Source organism: Sprattus sprattus (genome assembly GCF_963457725.1).
Source record: "Sprattus sprattus genome assembly, chromosome: 1".
Taxonomy (NCBI): Eukaryota; Metazoa; Chordata; class Actinopteri; order Clupeiformes; family Clupeidae; genus Sprattus; species Sprattus sprattus.
This window is the reverse complement of record NC_137920.1, coordinates 54,233,847-54,252,677: the sequence shown is the minus strand read 5'-3', so window position 1 is coordinate 54,252,677 and position 18,831 is coordinate 54,233,847. Positions and strand designations below refer to the sequence as shown.

General features: G+C 41.9%; 1 protein-coding gene across 2 annotated transcripts; it reads left to right on the top strand.

The window, feature by feature from the left end:
- Nucleotides 1-3,648: 3,648 nt before the first annotated feature.
- gnb2 (guanine nucleotide binding protein (G protein), beta polypeptide 2) lies at nt 3,649-18,336 on the top strand. 2 transcript variants are annotated; one of them, XM_080839178.1, is made up of 10 exons: nt 3,649-4,311; nt 10,630-10,732; nt 10,889-10,927; nt 11,497-11,603; nt 12,532-12,595; nt 13,022-13,184; nt 13,522-13,588; nt 16,234-16,435; nt 16,605-16,821; nt 16,946-18,336. In XM_080839178.1, exons 2-10 carry the CDS (start codon nt 10,676-10,678, stop codon nt 17,050-17,052), a joined length of 1,023 nt encoding a protein of 340 aa, XP_080695304.1. In that variant the 5' UTR covers nt 3,649-4,311; nt 10,630-10,675; the 3' UTR covers nt 17,053-18,336. The 2 variants fall into 2 exon arrangements, with proteins under 2 accessions (XP_080695304.1, XP_080695305.1); XM_080839179.1 differs by lacking the exon at nt 3,649-4,311 and adding an exon at nt 6,218-6,240.
- The last annotated feature ends 495 nt before the right edge of the window (nt 18,337-18,831 follow it).

The following is an 18,831-nucleotide window of genomic DNA, read 5'->3' as shown; positions in this document are numbered from 1 at the left end:
GATTTTGTTTTGAGGACCATGTGACAGATAAGAGCAATAAATATAAGCAAGAAGCCCAAAATATCTGCTGGAGAAGTACTATGTTTGATAAAACTACTGAATTCAGTCATGGACCATGGTACACTGTAAAAACTGTATTCCTGGAAGGCGATTGGTCAGCATAGCTTTGTTATTAATAACTGTACAAAAAAGTTATCATTCCTCTGCACTGGTAACATTCAATGCAGGTGCTGAAGTTTGCGCGGTTAAGTCTGGGTGAGAGAAGACATACAGTACATCCACTATTTGTACCTTGTTATTTACAATTTGTGTGAGTGTATATGGAAAACAAACTGTGCATACTATGATTTCTCACACCACATGTAAATGCTAAGTGCTGTTATACTGTACACTAGTTTTTGATCTGTAGGATGATACTAGCTCTATTAGTCAGAGATTAGGAATTGTGAAGCTGGGAAGAGGTGACCTGTTGTGAACTTCCTTGTTGTAGGTCATGGCCAGCGAGAACTCCCCGCTCCTTGGCCATGGGGTGTACAGTGTGGTTGGCGATGGAGAGAAAGCACCACGCCGTTCATCACGAGGAGCCCTCGAAGATGACAATGCAAAGTCCCCCACGCCCCTCACCGCAAACTTAACACTTTCTTTGGCGTGATGGTGCCCACTGTTCTCTCTATGTTCAGTATTGTGCTCTTTCTAAGAACTGGTAAGTGAACAAAACAGTAGCTTTGTTACTAATAACTGTACAAAAAAGTTATATATAATTCCTCTGCACTAACATTCCATGCAGGTGCTGAAGTTTGTGCAGTTAAGTCCGGGTGAGAGAAGACATACAGTCCAAAAACATTTGAATTCTCAGTGTATTTGTGTCACCTGTTGTTCATTCTCACTGATGAGACAGAGGTTGTCATTCAGTGTGTATGAGGGGACAAGGGTTTTGCTGTGTAAAACTAAATAAAGAGGGACTTTAACTAAGGACCAAGAACTTCTTCCAGCTGCAATGCAGCACTGCACATGTCTGTGGTAAGTTTCCCATATCTCATACTGTATGTCTCTCTCAAACTTTGGTTTCCTTAGTGGAATTTAGTGGCAATTGTGAAATGAGTGTTTGATGCCCAGTGCCACCACATCACTCGCTAAACAATGTGGATGTGGATGGGAGTGGACAGAGTGTACTTTACACTGTTTACACTGTAAACATGTATTTCCTTAATGTCAAGTACACACTTTAAAATATGTCTTCAGTCTTCAGTTGTGTTTTTATTTCAGTTAGCTTGGGCATCTGAGTATTGTGGAATGAAAGTATTGTACACAAGCTCATCAGATACAAAGTCGGTTTGTCGTGATGACCTTTACACCTGTAAACACTGTATGTTCGTTCACCAATGCTGCCAAGTTAACCATTAGATACCTGGTCTCACAATCCTCCCATCAGCCAAATATAAATTGCCTGAATAAAACAACTTTTGTACAATCAACAATTAGTTTATATGAGACATTTTTATACAATACAATCAACAATCAGTTTATATGAGACATTTTTATACAATACAATTAACAATCAGTTTATATTAGACATTTTTGGGCTTCATTTATATATATATATATATATATTTGCCATCTAATTTTGGTCTTCAGGCATTTATGGAATGAGCCTGCAGTCCTTCACTATCCTTTTGTATGTCAAACCACCAGGATGGCTGCAAATAAGTCTTAGTCCATCTTGTTTCATCCTAGTCATATACTTAACCATTGAAGAGACTCGAGCTAGAATACAAATAGGCCGCCTCAGTATGAAAATGTAACATCTGTTCAAGGAAGCCACGGTGCAGAGAACAGACACGCCCTCTAGTGTTTAAATCACCATTGATTTCAAATGGGCATTCCCACTCAGTGTTCGACATTTGAAATCCATTCGACAGTGGATGTCAAAATAAATCCCATTTTTCTGGATGACTCTATGTTGTACTCTTGCCATGAGGACAACTGAGAGAAAAGTGTGGTGATTTTGATGTCTGTCATTTTTCCTTAGGCTCACTGTCAACACTGATTAGAGACTAGTTAGGTAAACAAAATGGTTGGACTGACACCTATTTCAAGACAAGTATAAGTGTGACAGGAACTCTTCTGTGAGCTTAATCACATACCTCAACACACACACAGACTATGCATATCTATTCAACCAAAGGCCGGTACTGTAGTGTGCTGTAGTGATTAGTACAGACTGTGCTCCTTAACACATGTCAGTATAGTCTACTACTCTTCATATCCTTCCCTTCCCATACGGTGCCCGCTCTAGCCCCTGCATATTCTGTTGCTAAGCAACCCTTCCTCAGCTACTACAGTCCCTGATGGGGCTTAAAGACAGGGTAGGTGGAGCAAACCATTTTGCAGACTCTGTGCAGGGGAGGAAATGCTCACATGTACTGCTCATACAGTAGAGCTCACATGTTCAGGAAATGGGTCCCTATAAAGACCCTTACATGAATTGATTACTCCCATCTGCCAAAATATGAATTGCTTTAATACAAAAACTTTTGAGCTTTAAAATGTGCAAATATGCAATGTTGGATACAATCTTTCATGTACTGATGTGCTCATTCATGGAAGTCTCCATCTCCACGTTTCCTCCCGAGGGACACTGTAGGTTGCATTATAAAATATTTTTAGATGATCAGTTCACATTTTGAGCTTTATTTCTCACTTTTCTGTGTCACAATCCTCTTGGCTAATATAAACCTGTATAACTGTAATTACACAACTCATTATCAAAGGACATCCTCTGAGTATTGGTCTAAGTCTCAGAAGAACAAAAGCTCAATGCAATCAACCAAGTGTGAAGCTTTAATTACTACTGCTTCTAATAATGAATTAAATGGAATAGAACTAACGTTGATTGTTGTTGGTTGCACATCTAGTCAGATCATTGGTGGAGTTCAAAGAGAACATAGACCTATGCATTTCTTCTTCTCCAGAGGCATTTTCATAGACAAAAAATATCAGGCTATATAAGGAAGCGCATGTCGCAGATAGCTGGTAGTTGTAGTATGAGCAAATTCTTTCTTTTGGAATGGTCTAAGGTCATCAAATTAATTCGACTTTTCTACCATTTGTTATAGCACACTGTGACTTTGAATGACTGCTGCTCGAATGGCCTGCGGCAATGATAAGTCATGTGACACAGAAGTGAAAACAAACTAGACGCTATCTTTTTTCAACTTGTTTGAGGGCGTGGAAGTAGGCCGCTGCCAATGATATTTTGTTGAAAGTTGTTCACAAACACGACAACCATTTTATAGCAGCAGCGTAGCCCTATTGTGTTACAAATACATTCAGCTTGATTTTGACAAAATGTCCCTCCCATGGCCAACTCACCATTGCTCTCGTGAGATGTGTAGCCAACTGAAGAACTTTAGTTCAGATTTCAGGAAAATTGCGTTTATAAGGGGAGTTTTGAAATGGTACAGTCTCAGGCAAGATGGGTGTGGTTGGTCGTGCATATTTGATATTACGTTACCGTATGATTTCATTTGGGACAAAACTGACATTTAAATGTGTCATCGACAAAACTGTATTGTAATCATAGCTTCATCAATGACATGGTGATTTGACTCTTGGCATTGTGGCACCGATGGGTGGGTTTTGTTCTAATCCAACGAGATAACTAAGTCGTTTTGCGTTATCATATTTGATTTATCCTTCAAGCCTCAAACCCAGAGTGGCTCGGTTTACTTAATAATTCATTTTTGAAGAAGGAGGCGACGGTCATATTGCAACCATAGAACGGGTAAAGAGGGAGGAGGAAGAGACCGTCAAGCTAGGGAGGAAGGAAGCGAGGATCACGAAAGCACAACTAGAGAGAAACAAATGCCTCGACATTTATTAATCTTTGTCCAGCTCTTGGGTGAAAAAAGACTGAAATGAAGTGTCAATTTGCGATTGTTTAGATCGCCGGTTCTAATAGTCAGGCTGGTAAGGCTTATTTTTTTTTCTAAGACGAACCCAACCTGAGGAGGAGGAAACGGGAAAGGCTACATCAGAAGCAAATTCATCTCGAGAAGGCGTCCAGTCAATAGGAGCAATGGTGGCCCTGCACTTATATTTGATATATTTCTGACATTTGGAAAGAAGCTACCAGGAGGAAAACAAGATAGGAAACAGCCAGCGGGGAGCTCTGAATACATTGTAATTTAATCAGTCTTTGTTTTTGTCAAGAAGATCAAGGGGAGACTTCGCTCGTCCCGTCTAAACAATCCAGCCCATAGTCATTCGACGTGGGAAACAGCTGCCTCCCCAGCAAGATAAAAAATACAGGTATCCATCCATCCATCCCTTGCATGTGCCATCAGGATGTGCATGGTTTTCAGTTTAACCTACAGATATTTGTTAAGTTCTCTCTGTACAATTGACACAAATGGTGACATTTGAAGCACTGTGTTTGGCTACTTGTTGGATTTCGATTTTAGATCTAGTCAAAATACCACATTGGACAATCACCAGTTTTGCGGTTTATGGATCGCTTGCCTACTGCATTTTCATTTGGATTGAATGCGGGCTATAGCACGGCGAGGGATGAGATTACACGGTCTTTCTGATTCAGTCATGTTATAGACTGTAGGCCTGTATGCTGTAGAAACGCATTCGTGTAAGCATTAACACAGTTTTATATTAACATTTAATCAGAAGCGCTTATATACATTTGCGGTTTATTGTTACATTGGAATCGAGAGCGATGGCCTCCGATTGGTCATACTAACGAAGCCTTGCACATTGACCATTGTTGTTCGTTTTGATACCTTTTTCATTGTTAAAGGTTCATTGTTGTAAGGCTATTGGTTTAAAACACATAATCGTGAAGACCTTTAATTTTTTTTTGCCATGAATCCGTCTCGGTAATTCACCTAACCACAACCCTACCATATATTTGATCTAGGACTTAACGAAAATATGAAATATAAATCTGTAATAGCCTACTATCGAATACATAGTGTAGCATAGTGAAAATAGAACACAATGAACTGAACATCGAGACAGAAACTGCCAGGTCAGGAGGACTTTAACTGGTGTAGTTACATTGCAGTCTTGTCATCCCTCTAGCGATGGTAGATGGGGAGGCTCAGATTCACAGGGCCTAAATTGTCCATATATTACACACTTTCATTACAGTGTCAAATACATGGCCCCACAAGTCCATTTTTTCAGTTTTGCAAATCATCTCGCATGATTTATTGGACGAGTAAATGTGGTTGAAGTGGGCCATGACCACCATTACCCTGCCTTTTAAGCTATAGGCGGAGGGAGGAAGTGCCTTGTGGTTGTTGGTGGATTCCAAATGGCCTATAATGGCTGCATACAGCAGAACTGTTGTTGTAACCAGTAAATCAGCAATGTACATAATTAGTGTCATAACAGCTTTGCGTTGTCCTTTTGAAAGACTATGTTGCTTTACAACACATGACCATTAAACTTCTCAGGAATGTCATATGCTTGTTCATTTGGCAGACTTTTTCCCAAGGCATCCCATCTTTACAGCCCCAATAAGCAAACACAATTAAAATGGAATGGCAGCATATCATTGTCTCTCCAAGGTTTCTCTTCAGTTTTTGAAATGTGGTTAATTATTGTTAGTTCCAAGTGATGTCTCTTGATGTGTTACTGAAATACCCATTATCAGCCCACATCCCCTATGTTCTCGAGGTCCAGCGATCTCAACTGTGTTGATGTAAAATATTCAGTGGTTATATATGGACGTAACATGGAAACACAATAAGGAATCCCCTTTTCATTCCAGAGTGACTGACAATGCATGACCCAGGAACTGGGGAGGGGGCTTAGTTGCCTTACTGTAATTGGAGACGCAGTGACAGCGTAAATCTGAAGCATGATGCAAAGGAAGTGTGGTCCTCATCCACAGTAGGTGATGAGGTCCTGTGTGAGTCTTCATGGTATCAGTGGACTGGGTGACGCGTCCCCTCCTTCTGTCTCTCTATTGGTAAAGTGAGCAGCTGGGAAGTGAGACTGGGACCCAGTCATTTCCCCTTGTCGCCTCCCATTAGTGCAGTGCGATCCATCTGTGTTGAGTTTCCCCCAGGGAACAATGACCCAGCTAATTCCTAACCGCTCTCTCTCTCTCTCTCTCTCTCTGTGTGTGTGTGTGTGTGTGTGTGAGGGAGTGTGAGATAGGGGTGGGCGATATGGACTCATATTTATATCACAGTATTTTCAACTGTATGGATGCTATCGGTAGGTTACCTCACTGCATTTACCGTTTAAATCATACACCTAATAGTATTGTAGCGTGCTTCCACATGTGTGTGTATGTGATGTCGTGATCCTACAGTGCTGTGCAAATGTAGCGAGAATGTTAATTGGGTTCGATTTGGAATGTACTTGTGTCTTCCTTCCTGTGTTGCTGTTAGCGTGTATTTCTGTTACCATTTTTAAGTGATATGTATAGAGGCCTGTGTGTTCGACCCTGTGTAGTTGGGTGTGTGTTTGCCCACCCTTTACCCAATGTGTAATGTAGCGATTAGACCTCCCTCATGGGTTTTTCCATTCAGTATCAGCGTTCATCACAATAAATGGCAGAGAAGCCAGAGAAACCACTGCATTGTTCCTGCTCGACATTACAGTGGTGCTGGAGGCAGGATCTGGGTTGACCACGCTGGAAGACATTGAAGATCTCATTGACTAGTTGCAGCAGGGTGTAGCACAGCTGAAAGGCTATATATTCGAAGAGCCTTAATGAGGCTGAACCCGGCTGTGTCCCTGCTGTGAGGATGGCAGGAAGGAGCAGCTGATGGAGCAAACGCCCCCAGCCCTGGATGATGAGGGGGTAGCAGCTGAGGACCACCAATGAGACAACGGGGGCAACGATAAAGCTGCCCCGCTATAGTGCAGAAGGCCCACTCAAGACCTACCTTGTCTAAATTCAGCTGACTGCTGAATGGGGAGGGGGGGGGGGTCCAGGTTGCATTCACCTTAGAGGGCAGGGAGGTTCATGTCCTGATAGATTTTGGATTGGTTCTGCTGGCTCGATGGATGTGTCTGGAGCTAATCTACTTCTGGGTACTGAAGCAACCTGAGACTGAGCCCACCTCAGGTGAGACTGAGACTGAAGGCTGCCCACACACCGTCTCAGTCACAGAGGTTGTCGAAAGCTGAGGAGATCTACTGCCTTTGCCGCCGCCAGTCCACAAGTCCTCGCATCGCCACCATCAGCTGAGCCAGAGGCCACTGCACCGCCATGGCACCCTCCGGAGAAGCCCACACATCATAGAGGCACCGCACCACTGCCAGAACTGACCACACTGAGACCATTGGCAAGAGTGGAGACCAGACTGGCGGTCAATGACTTGTACCAGTGGAGCTGTGAGGGGCTGAAGACAAGCCAGAGAGACCAGCTGTGAGGGTCCCTGGAGCAATTCACCGGCATCTACGTGGTCACTACACACACTAGCCTGGTCCAGCACGACACTGGAGCCAAAACCCCACTCGCCTTTGTGTTTGTGAAGCTGAGCAGAAGATTCAAGAGATGGTGGAGACAGGAGCCATCGAGCATCAGTCCTAGTGAATATGAAAAATGGTACCTGGCAATTCTGTGTCGACTACTGCCACCTCAACAAAGTCACCTGCAAAGACTGCTACCTGCTGCCACATATCGATGATGACCTCGACTACGTTGTGGTACTACGTACACTGGTTCAGCTCCATCAATCTCTGCAGTGGCCACTGGCAGGTGGAGCTGACACCAGAGGCATGCCTAAGGAAAGGCTCTGGCAGTTCAGAGTGTCTCCTTTTGGGCTCTGCAGTGGACCAGCCATTTTTAAGTGCCTATTGGAGAGAGTCCTGGCTGGTGATCCTCGAAACCGCTGTGTGGTCTACCTAGATGACCTTCTTGTCCAAGCTGCAGACTTCAAGAACGCCATGGCTAACCTGAGTGAAGTCTTCTATACTATTTACCAAGCTGGTCTGCATCTGTACCTTAAGAAGTGTAATCTGTTCTGGCGAGAGACCGCAATCCTGGGCTATGTCATCAGCTCTGGAGGGGTAGCCACTGATCCAGCAAGAGTAGCAGTGGGCCTCGGGCCTCTGGCCTCTGGCCTCTCCCTGCAACAATGGAGAGCTGTGGAGCTTCCTGGGGCTGGTGTCATACTACCGACGCTTCATCAGAGACTTTTCATCATCGCCAGTCCACTGCACCAACTGACGCAGAAGCTTTCGGTGCCTGTGTGTTGGATCCTGTGTAGTTAGCATACTTGTCCACCCTTTACAGTGCATGTGTGTTGGATCCTGGGTAGATAGCGGATTTGTCCACCCTTTACCCACTGTGTTATGTTGCGATTAGACCTCCATCGTGTGTTTCTTGTGTCACAGTAGATGGCAGAGAAGTCAGGGAAACCTGGAGGTAATTCCTGCTCAACTTACACTATCTTATCTTTCAAGTAGCAAGTTTCCTTGGTCCATACTACACCTTTCCACCAAGTTTCATGAAAATCGGAGAGATCGTTTTTGCGTAATCCTGCTTACAGACAACACAAACGGCACCGAAAACATAACCTCTTTGGTGGAGGTAACAATAATGACGAGGCCCCTAATTACTAGAGCAATTTACTCTCTATGACTGAAATAACATAAACCAGAAAACTAAAACTTAAATAAAAAATTATAAAAATAGACATCGACCAGGAACACAAGCCTGTAGACATTTTCCAGCTTGATGTCTTGGGGTATGTTACGGCATTCACTTATTATTACTATTTAGGAGACATAGTTAGGCTACTGCGTGGGGGTGTTTTGCTAGGAATTTTATCGAGCTTCCCATTGTTTACAGACGGCAAACTCAGAACAGCATCAAAATTTTGGACATTGTTCTTAATTAATCAAATTATTTCAGTTTGATGGTTACCTAGCTATCTCACTTGGTAATTGGTGGTAGGAGATTTAAGAAGACTACCTACAACTGATGTGGAACTCTCTGACAGACGAAATTGTCGAAGAATTCGAATGCGTTAATTCACGCTTTTAAAAAATTTCCCGGTAGTGACATTATTGCGAAATGAATGCGGTGGCGTAATAATACAGACAACTATTAAACCGAAATACCGCCCACCTGTGTTTGTTTGTGTGTGTGTGTGTGTGTGTGTGTGTGTGTGTGTGTGTGTGTGTGTGTGTGTGCGTGTGTGTGTTAGAGAGAGAGAGAGAGAGAGAGTATAGGTTTGATAACTAAACATCCATTCCACATCCATTGCCATCTCTCGTGATGTAAGGTCCTGAGCAAGTACGACGTTTCCTCACAGGAGGCAGCCTCCAGGTGGTTTTAGTTTCACATTCCTCCTTCGTAAGAGGCCTCCTTATAGTTGCAAAGTCCCTATGCAAACTCGAATGCGACCTTCACTAGATATAACTGTCCAAGGGATGCAAATACCCACTGTCCGTGTCAGGGCAGCCTGTCATGGGTCTTAAATGAGGTTATGGCCTATTTGAATACGCCCACAAATGTGAAAAAAAAAATTCTATTTATGTAACACAATTTGAATGTGTTCTTTCCCTTCAACTAGCACTGCAGGGTTCTTCGTGGAGTTGTACAATACTTTAATGCTATCTACTCCGCCTTCATTTTTCCTAATTTGCTGTATTGCATTATGTTTATCTGCCTTTTTCTTTATTGCAATGATCTGAAAATCCTATTTCGACTCAGTGGAGATGATCATGTTCAATTAATGAGGTTTAAATAATGCATTCAAAAGACAAACACACACACACACACACACACACACACACACACACACGGAAGCCACAAGCAAAAACACCCTTTTGATTGCTACTTGCCATAATCCTAATCTTGTTTCTCTGTAAAGTGCAGTGGGTCATGGACCACAAAACCCATTACATGATGCTCTCCACCCAGATTACATGGTATTACAGATTATGTACCACAGATACTAAGACTAATACAATTTTCTGATGCATAATACAGATAGGAGCAATTTGAGACTGAAAACAGTATGGGCTGATCACATAATCTTATGTTTACTGTTGCTTAACTATTGTCTAAAATATTTGAAAGTATTTACCTACAAATGTTTTAGTTCACAGAATAGTGGAAAATAGGTTTGTTTGTCTTTGGGTAATTTGAAGAGAACGCAAAGAATAAGACAATAATAATAATAATAATAATAATATGTGGTTGAGTATGCTGACCTTTTCTGTGTCCTGCACTTGTGTGGGACTTTTGAACAATGAAGCGGCAGTGGCTTGCTATGAATGCAAGCATAAATAAGGCATTAGCTAAGCTCCCTGGAGTACTCCCTCATGCCTTCTGCTGTACATCAAGACCATAGCTCCTGCTCTCCAGCAAATTAGTCTGTTTCTGAGCTCATTGATTGAGGAACTGCCTACAATAAATGCTCATGAAATTAATATCAATTCTTAATATTCAAATAGTGGTCATTCAGTGAGGCGTGGTCGCTCAGGCTATCTTGTCTCGAGGTTCACTTTTATTGGTTCTCACCCTGAAGGTGATACTCAACCCAATGATGTTCGGCTGTGCATGTACTAGGCTGAGACAGAGAGAGAGAGAGAGGGTTCTCACTGGTGTGGTTGGTGTGTCGTGCTCTGTGTCTCTTGCAGGTGGCCGAGAGGCAGAGGGTGAGTGAGAGGGCCGGGGGAATCCACCATGAGCGAGCTGGAGCAGCTACGGCAGGAGGCAGAGCAACTGAGGAATCAGATCAGAGTGAGATGGCTGTGTTTATACATGTATTGACAGTGTATTTGTTTGTTTATTTCTTTCTTTTAACGGTATCTCTTAAAGTTAATTTGTGGTGTTGGACAGACACTAGGCACAAGCTGTCAATGTCTGAGGTTCTATTTTGATCTGTTTCTGTGTCAGGATGCAAGGAAAGCATGCGGAGACTCCACCCTTACTCAGGTAAGTTGCAGATATAGCACTGGAGCTCACATTCACCCTCCCCACACAGAACCCCCACCAATAAGGTTCTCACAAAGAAGAACTGTGCTTAAACTGTAAGGCCCAAAATAAATGTTTTTTTTTTTGTTACAAGGTCTAAATCTGATCCAGTTAGTCTGTTGATAGCCAGTTCCATCATTCTCATCCAGCACGTGGAAACCTGACTTCTCAGTTTAGAATGCATAATACCCAAATGTCAATCATGATCACACTATGCTTGATCTAATGTTGATCACTTAAGTACACTAATGACTTTGAGTGGTGTCAACTACACATTGACAAGATGCCCTCCCATCTGTCAGCAGTATATATTTGACTATCACGACATGGATGTATGGAGTTTTGAAAGCTATTAGCACCTTGAAGTGAGGTGGGATAGCCATCAGTGAAGCATCTCTCACTGCTAGTTGCTTTCCTCCTTTCCTTGTTGGTGTGTAGTGTAGTAACTATGACGATTGTTTGCTTGGTTACTGCTCAAGTAGTTTATGTGTGCATGCTTGTGTGTGTGTGTGTGCGCATCGCTTCGACAGATAACGGCAGGTCTGGACCCTGTTGGGCGCATTCAGATGCGGACGAGGCGTACTCTCCGTGGGCACCTGGCTAAGATCTATGCCATGCACTGGGGCACGGACTCAAGGTGAGCACACACAGGCTTCGACCTTCTTTTTTACGACGCTCTCGACTCAAAACAGGCTGTGCATGTATTTCTCTGAAAATGTGCAGCAAGGGTACTCCCCCTGTGTTAGTCATCCATATACACAGGCATACATGCATTTGTGTATATACTATGTGGATAACGAGTGGCAAGTAATATCCAGGCCTCGTATACAAATGTTTTATTTGAATGACTCACCGTAAATAAACAGACAATGTGTAGGCTCTGTTTGCAGTGTGTGTTATTAATGCAAATACATTTAGATTTGGAATTACAGTCAGGGTCATGTTAAAGTGTCGGTTAGATGATGGGTTGGCCTTGAGATTACATGTTTGTGTGATGGTTTGTCAATCATAGCGAATTATATATTTTTACCTATCCCAAATGGCCCATTCTTATGCTGGTAATTCTATCAACACATCTGTGTACCTCACAGATCTTTCCTACCAGATGTAAAATGTAGTTGTTGCTGTGGTTTCCTATCAGAATTAGGGCTTGATGTGAAGGTCCCTAATTGTTGTTTTTGTGGCTATGTTGCATGTTAGACCAATTTAGACCAGGAAGCATGTTTATAGTTCATGACATTTCTTTTTTATAGGTGCTGTGATGTGTAGGCCTGTGGTAATGTGCTCTGGTCAGTAATGTGACAATTCCTAAAAATGGCGGATAAGGCGTGTCAACCCTTATCCTGCCACTGATACTGTCTGCAAGACCTCTCAAATACAGAAAGCAGAGTTTAGGTCTGAAAAGGACACAACAACCTTCAGCTCCCTCTTCAGAAGCACATCCCCATTTTAGGTGTAACTGATATAATGGGAAGACATTGAAGCCATTGCATGTGCTTCATGTGGCCACTAGGGGGAGAGCTTGTCTTCACACGGCTGATGTAAATGTTTCCTCTGTCCCTAAGGCTCCTGGTCAGTGCATCTCAAGATGGCAAACTGATAATCTGGGACAGCTACACCACTAATAAGGTAATTTCATTCACTAGGAACACTGTGCTGTCCCAGCATTTGGAAAGTGAGTATTCTGAGATTTAAAAACCTAAGATTCTTTAAAAAAATAAACTAATTGTAAATATTGTATAATAAAATACTTACGCCCTACACATTTGGTGTATGATATGATGGCATGAGCAGTTTTCTAATTTCAATTTTCTATAGCTTCCTGTTCTCACACGTCCTATGGTCTATCAAAATCACCCTGTTGTAGAGTAACCTTTGCAGACTGCATATATTGTTGTGAAGTTGGAGAGTGGCAATTCATTAGAGCTGTCCTGTTGGCATCACTTTTGCCAATAACCTGAGATTATGGTGCCTGATCCCACTCCGCGTCTCCTTTATATGTGTATGGTCATCAAAGCTCTCACTCTCTCTCTCGTCGTCCCCCTCCTCCCTCAGATGCATGCCATCCCCCTGCGTTCCTCCTGGGTGATGACGTGCGCCTACGCTCCCTCTGGGAACTTCGTAGCTTGCGGGGGGCTGGACAACATCTGCTCCATCTACAGCCTGAAGACCCGTGAGGGCAATGTCCGCGTCAGCCGAGAACTACCCGGTCACACAGGTAACCTGCACCTGCATTATTGTCACTTATTGCCATCAAGAGTATAATCGGAACTTCTCGTCATCTTTTGTACAGTGCAGGGGGTTAGCGAAGCTTCCGCATTATGGAAGTGATGGACTGTGGGTAGCTCCCAGCATGCAGTGAACGTTGAACTGCATTAATTCTGTGTAAATGAGTAGCTCATGTCTCCCTTTTGTGTCTAATGTCAGCACATGTGCCTGTTGGCATCAGTTCCCTGTGTTAGTTTAGCATTATCTGTCACCATCTGTCAAATGTCAAAGACCTGCTCTTGCTTTCCCTATTAATCATTCATCAATCTGCCTGCCTTTGTTTCCAGGTTACCTATCCTGCTGTCGTTTCATTGATGACAATCAAATCATCACAAGTTCAGGAGATACAACCTGGTCAGTCCACTATTTTACCATAAACAACTCTCATATATCATATCATTATTTTATTGCTTTTTATATAAAACATGTATTACTTTGATAACACTTAAACCCAGTATCCATAAAGCATTATAAAGACTTTCATAAAGGGTTATGAGGTATTCATACTGTCACTTATTATACGGCTCTTCAGAACGTTCCAAAAAGCCCCGTTGATTTGAATGGGCCATCCCCAACGTTCGCAGGTACTTATTTTCATATAATGACCTGCATATAATGACCGCTGTGCTGTCAATGGCAACGGGTTTTGTGCTTCTGATATAGGTCTTTCGTATCATTCCGCAAGTATTCCACACTAACTTATCAATGGAGTTTCAGCGGACGGTTGAGCAGCTGTGTTCTAAAGAATGTTCAACGTCTTTGGCGAACTATTTCTCTGCTTTTTAACACTACGTATAGTAAATACATTGTAAAAAGACACACTGTGTTAAGTGTATTTGTTTTTTTGTTTTGTTGTGGCAAGTAACCGTATAATAAGCGGGATAATGTATAGAACCCAGGTCCTTATCGGAAAATAAGTCCCTTCAGGGCGAAGCAAGACACCTCCGCTTCGCGTCGGTGTCCGGTTCACCCTGTTGGGACTTATTTTCCGATAAGGACCTGCGTTCTATACATTATCCCTTACATAATGATTGACATAAGTAAGGGATAATGTATAGAACGCAGGTCATTGTCAGGAAAATAAGCCCTGACAGGGCGAACAGCATCCCGACGCGAGGCGGAGGGGTGTTGCTTCACCCTGAAGGGGCTTATTTTCCCGACAATGACCGGCGTTCTATACATTATCCCGCTTATTATAAGGCTACTTGCCAAAACAAAACAAAAACTTAACACAGTGTCTTTTTACAATGTATTTGTTACTATACGTAGTGTTAAAAAGCAGAGAAATAGTTCGCCAAAGACGTTGAACTTCAAAGACGTTGAACATTCTTTAGAACACAGCTGCTCGACCGTCCGCTGAAACTCCATTGATGGAGCATTCTACAGCATTAAAAAGAGCCGTGTAATAAACCCGTTACCATTGACAGCACAGCGGTCATTATATGCAGTTCATTATTTAAGCAATATAGCACGAGTGGGAGTGGGGTAGGTAAGGGATAATCCCACGGGTGGTGTTCGGCCGTAGCCACCGAGGCCGCCAGGCGTCGTCCCCCTCCTCCCATCCATGCCGTGGATTCCATCTACCCGTGTTATAATTCCATCTACCCGTGTTATAATTCCATCTACCCGTGTTATAATTTCATTTATAAAACAATTGGGTTCTAGCGCGTAATTTAGCTGTTTCTGATTGGACGAGAGACGTTCCATGCTATAGGTTATTCTTAGACTAAGATCAGTTCTGTGCGTAAGTACGTTTAATAAATGAGGCCCTTTGTGTGTAAGGGGCATGTTCCTCAGTTGTACCTGCTTCAATAGGCTTTTGGACTAAACACAGTGTTGTAAAGTATAAAGAGAAGGGTGTGTTTATATTTTCAATTAACGTATTTAGTAGTTACAATAGTCTGTTTGGAGTTTACTAATATCTGTCTTTAATGATTCCTTTTATTCTATTTATACTATAAAGGAAACTTACAAATGATATTCCTATACAATTAAATATCAATAGTAAAGGGATTCAATCAAATATAATAATATATAATGCACCCTTACTAATTCAACATGTAACTATATTAATAGCAATTAATACAGTATTTCATCACACACATTCTATATTCTCAATTCAAATTATGATTTTATTATTGAATGAAAATTGGGATGATGCTAGCTAATGAGTTCAATCAATTTCTAATTAACTCAATAAGCCCAACTGAGAGTACTATCAAGACAAGAATAGGAAAAAGTGGAAAAATCCAAATGTCTGACGTAACTAAAAAACTAAACTCCCAGCTTGGAAAAAGAATCACCATCTAATCTTAATGTTGTAAGGGCTCTTTGAAACATCTTTGAAGTCTCAAGTCTTTTTTTATAGAGCATAAGAAACCTGGTAAAAAAAAAAATCAATACATTAGTAAGGGTCCATAGGGGGTAGGATATTCTTGATTATTGATTCATTTATCTTTAGTTCTTGTGGTTCTATACTTATCTGAAATAACTGTGCGTTTTTGAGGAGATGGGAGAAACTTCCTGTTTACATTCAAATATGTATTAACAAATATTTGTTTGTTAATTTGTTTGCTGACTTTCAATACTTATCCAATGTAAAGTAATTGAAACATTTCAGTTGGTTACAACTCCATACAAGCTATCATAATCATGTTGTATGGGGCTTACTATATTATAACACTTTATAAGCAAAGTCATATCTATTTATAAAATATTATATAGACTTATGTCAGTCGCTACAATGCATTATGCATATTTCATAAACATTTCTATATTGTTTATAATGCGTTATGGATACTGGATTTAAAGTGTTACCATTACATCTGTATAAAAAAAGCATGGTGCCATACTTCTTTGAGAATAATCTACAACATACAATTTCTCATGAGTAAATCTTATTCCTGTGTGTATAAGATTAATGTGTAGTCGTGCTATAGATGTAACTATACTAACATGCGTGTGCAGCTAGAGACGTCTTCCTGATATGTGTTTTGCAGTGCATTGTGGGATATAGAGACAGGGCAGCAGACTACCGTGTTCTCCGGTCATAGCGGCGACGTCATGAGTCTGTCCCTGGCACCGGACTCCCGCTTGTTTATCTCGGGCGCATGCGATGCCTCCATCAAGCTCTGGGACATCCGGGACAGCATGTGCAGGCAGACGTTCACCGGCCACGAGTCTGACATCAACGCCGTCTGTGTGAGTGTGGCTGCCATCACCTTAGCACCTAAACACTTGAATGTAGAGATGCAAAAATGTGACTTAATCTGTGTTTGCCGATTGCCTACCTTTTTCCACTTATTTCTCTTGCTCTCTTTTAAAATCCCATCCATCTCTCTATCCCTTCCACTTCCTCTGGGTCTCCCAGTTCTTCCCGAGCGGCAGTGCGTTCGCCACAGGATCAGACGACGCCACCTGTCGTCTGTTCGACTTGCGGGCCGACCAGGAGCTCGGCCTCTACTCCCACGACAACATCATCTGCGGCATCACCTCGGTGGCCTTCTCCCGCTCCGGACGTCTGCTGCTTGCCGGCTACGACGATTTCAACTGCAACATCTGGGACGCGATGAAGGGCGACCGAGCAGGTTTGGTGGCGTCACTCAAAGAAAGAAGATTGAAATGATTTGAGCTTTTGTTAATCTTTTTTTTTTAGAAAGCTAAAGCTAAAGCTAATGCTAATCCAACCATATCTATTGTTCTCCCTGCCAGGTGTTTTGGCCGGTCACGACAATCGTGTCAGTTGTCTGGGTGTTACAGAAGATGGCATGGCGGTGAGCACTGGATCTTGGGATAGCTTCCTCAAGATTTGGAACTGACCACACACAAACTACACTCACAGACATAGACACAGACACACATTTACTATTTCACCCCGTCTGTCTCTCCATTTCTCTCTTTGTCCTTTCAACACCCACACACACACACACACACACGCCCGCATGCAAGTACACACACACCCCCTCTCAAAATTTTCCTTCAGTATTCATACTTAACACTTCAGTGCACACATTGCACTCTGTATGCACACTGTATTGTATATAAGGTGTACACACACATGCACACACACACAAACATACAGAAGGTCATTGTAAATATTAATTCCATTTAGGTATGAGTTTACATACCTGTTAGTATACATGTCATAAGCAATTCTTCTCCATACCAATCAGAATGTATGCAGGTTTGCCCACTTGAAGTATACAGAAGTGTTCACATATTAGTACTCTGTAAATGTCTATACTGACGACAACACTTTACAATGCATACTACATCTTACACTGCATACTACTTCTTACACTGAATCACAAAGTGACCAAAACAACTTCTTCATGAATGGAAGTATTTGGTTGGCTGGTAGATGCTTTACAAACTCCTGGTATGACCAGTATTTCTTTCTCTTTCTAGTTTGCGTTCTCTTTCTCTTTCTCTCACACACAAACACAGATATTCACACCCAAACACAGACACACACATACACACACACACACAAAACACCTGCTTGTTTAAAGGACACCATCTCGGAAGCTCGCCGAGACCTTGAGGGACTAGTTGACAGTCCCTCGTCATGTCTTGATTTTGTGGCATATCCCCACCACTATGTAAACACAGTGACCCGAAGCAAAGCGAGCAGGAGGATGGCAGGCGTCTACTGTCTCTACTGAAGCCGAGGGCAAAGGTCAAAAACACAAAAAACACTGCCAAATATGTCAGCCGGCTCACATGGCCATTTCTGTTGTAAACGTTTTTATAGATATGTACACCTGCATATATATAAGTAATATATGATAGTTTTGTTTCAATGTTTTTTTTTTTTTTTTTTTTTTTAAGCTTATTTTATTCATTTTCCTGTGTGCCTCATATACATTGTTAAGGTAAGAATGGTAACTAGAAAATAATTAAAACACCAAATATCTGAAGTAACGCAGAACCTTGTCACACTGACTGAATGGCATGGTAATAACATAAGAACTCCATGTACTGACACACATTTTTGGCAACCCAGTACAACCATTAATAGTTCATAATATATTGAATGTCACAGCTCTAAGGGAACTGTTGAAATGGTTGGCCATGTTATATTTCAGAATGTACTACATTTTCAAATTGTTTTCATTTGCAACACTTCAGTAACAATTCACTGCACTGTCTTTATTAAAAATGTATATCAATGGTCATTTCTTTGATATTTACAATTCACTGCTGAAAAGGCGTGCTTATAGCATATTTATATGCCCGACACCACTCCACTTAGACTGGATCTTGGCTCACTATCCAGGACTCCATTTCCCAAAAGCATTGCTCAGCAACCACTGTGGTAACCATGGAGAGGGTTCAAAATGAGAAAGAGACGATCATTTAATAATGGAAGTTGTTCAACAATGCTTTTGGGAAATGAACACCAGGTGTGTTTGCATAGGGTTAGGTAAATTGTAGTTTGGAACAAAAAACACATGACACTGAGGATGAACTAAGATCAAAGTATTTTTATTTTACCATCCAGTCCTGTGTTACGACACGATAAGACCCCAACACAATATTTTAAGACTTTAATCTCATCTGTTCGTGAAGTACAATCTGAAGTTCCCACTCTTTAA

What these genes read in the sequence shown, in the direction of transcription:
- gnb2 (XM_080839178.1), top strand. Translation starts at nt 10,676, where the DNA reads ATGAGCGAGCTGGAGCAGCTACGGCAGGAGGCAGAGCAACTGAGGAAT. An exon ending in AGAACTACCCGGTCACACAG is followed by an intron (nt 13,185 to 13,521) that starts GTAACCTGCACC and finishes CTTTGTTTCCAG; the next exon opens with GTTACCTATCCTGCTGTCGT. An exon ending in GATGAAGGGCGACCGAGCAG is followed by an intron (nt 16,822 to 16,945) that starts GTTTGGTGGCGT and finishes TCTCCCTGCCAG; the next exon opens with GTGTTTTGGCCGGTCACGAC.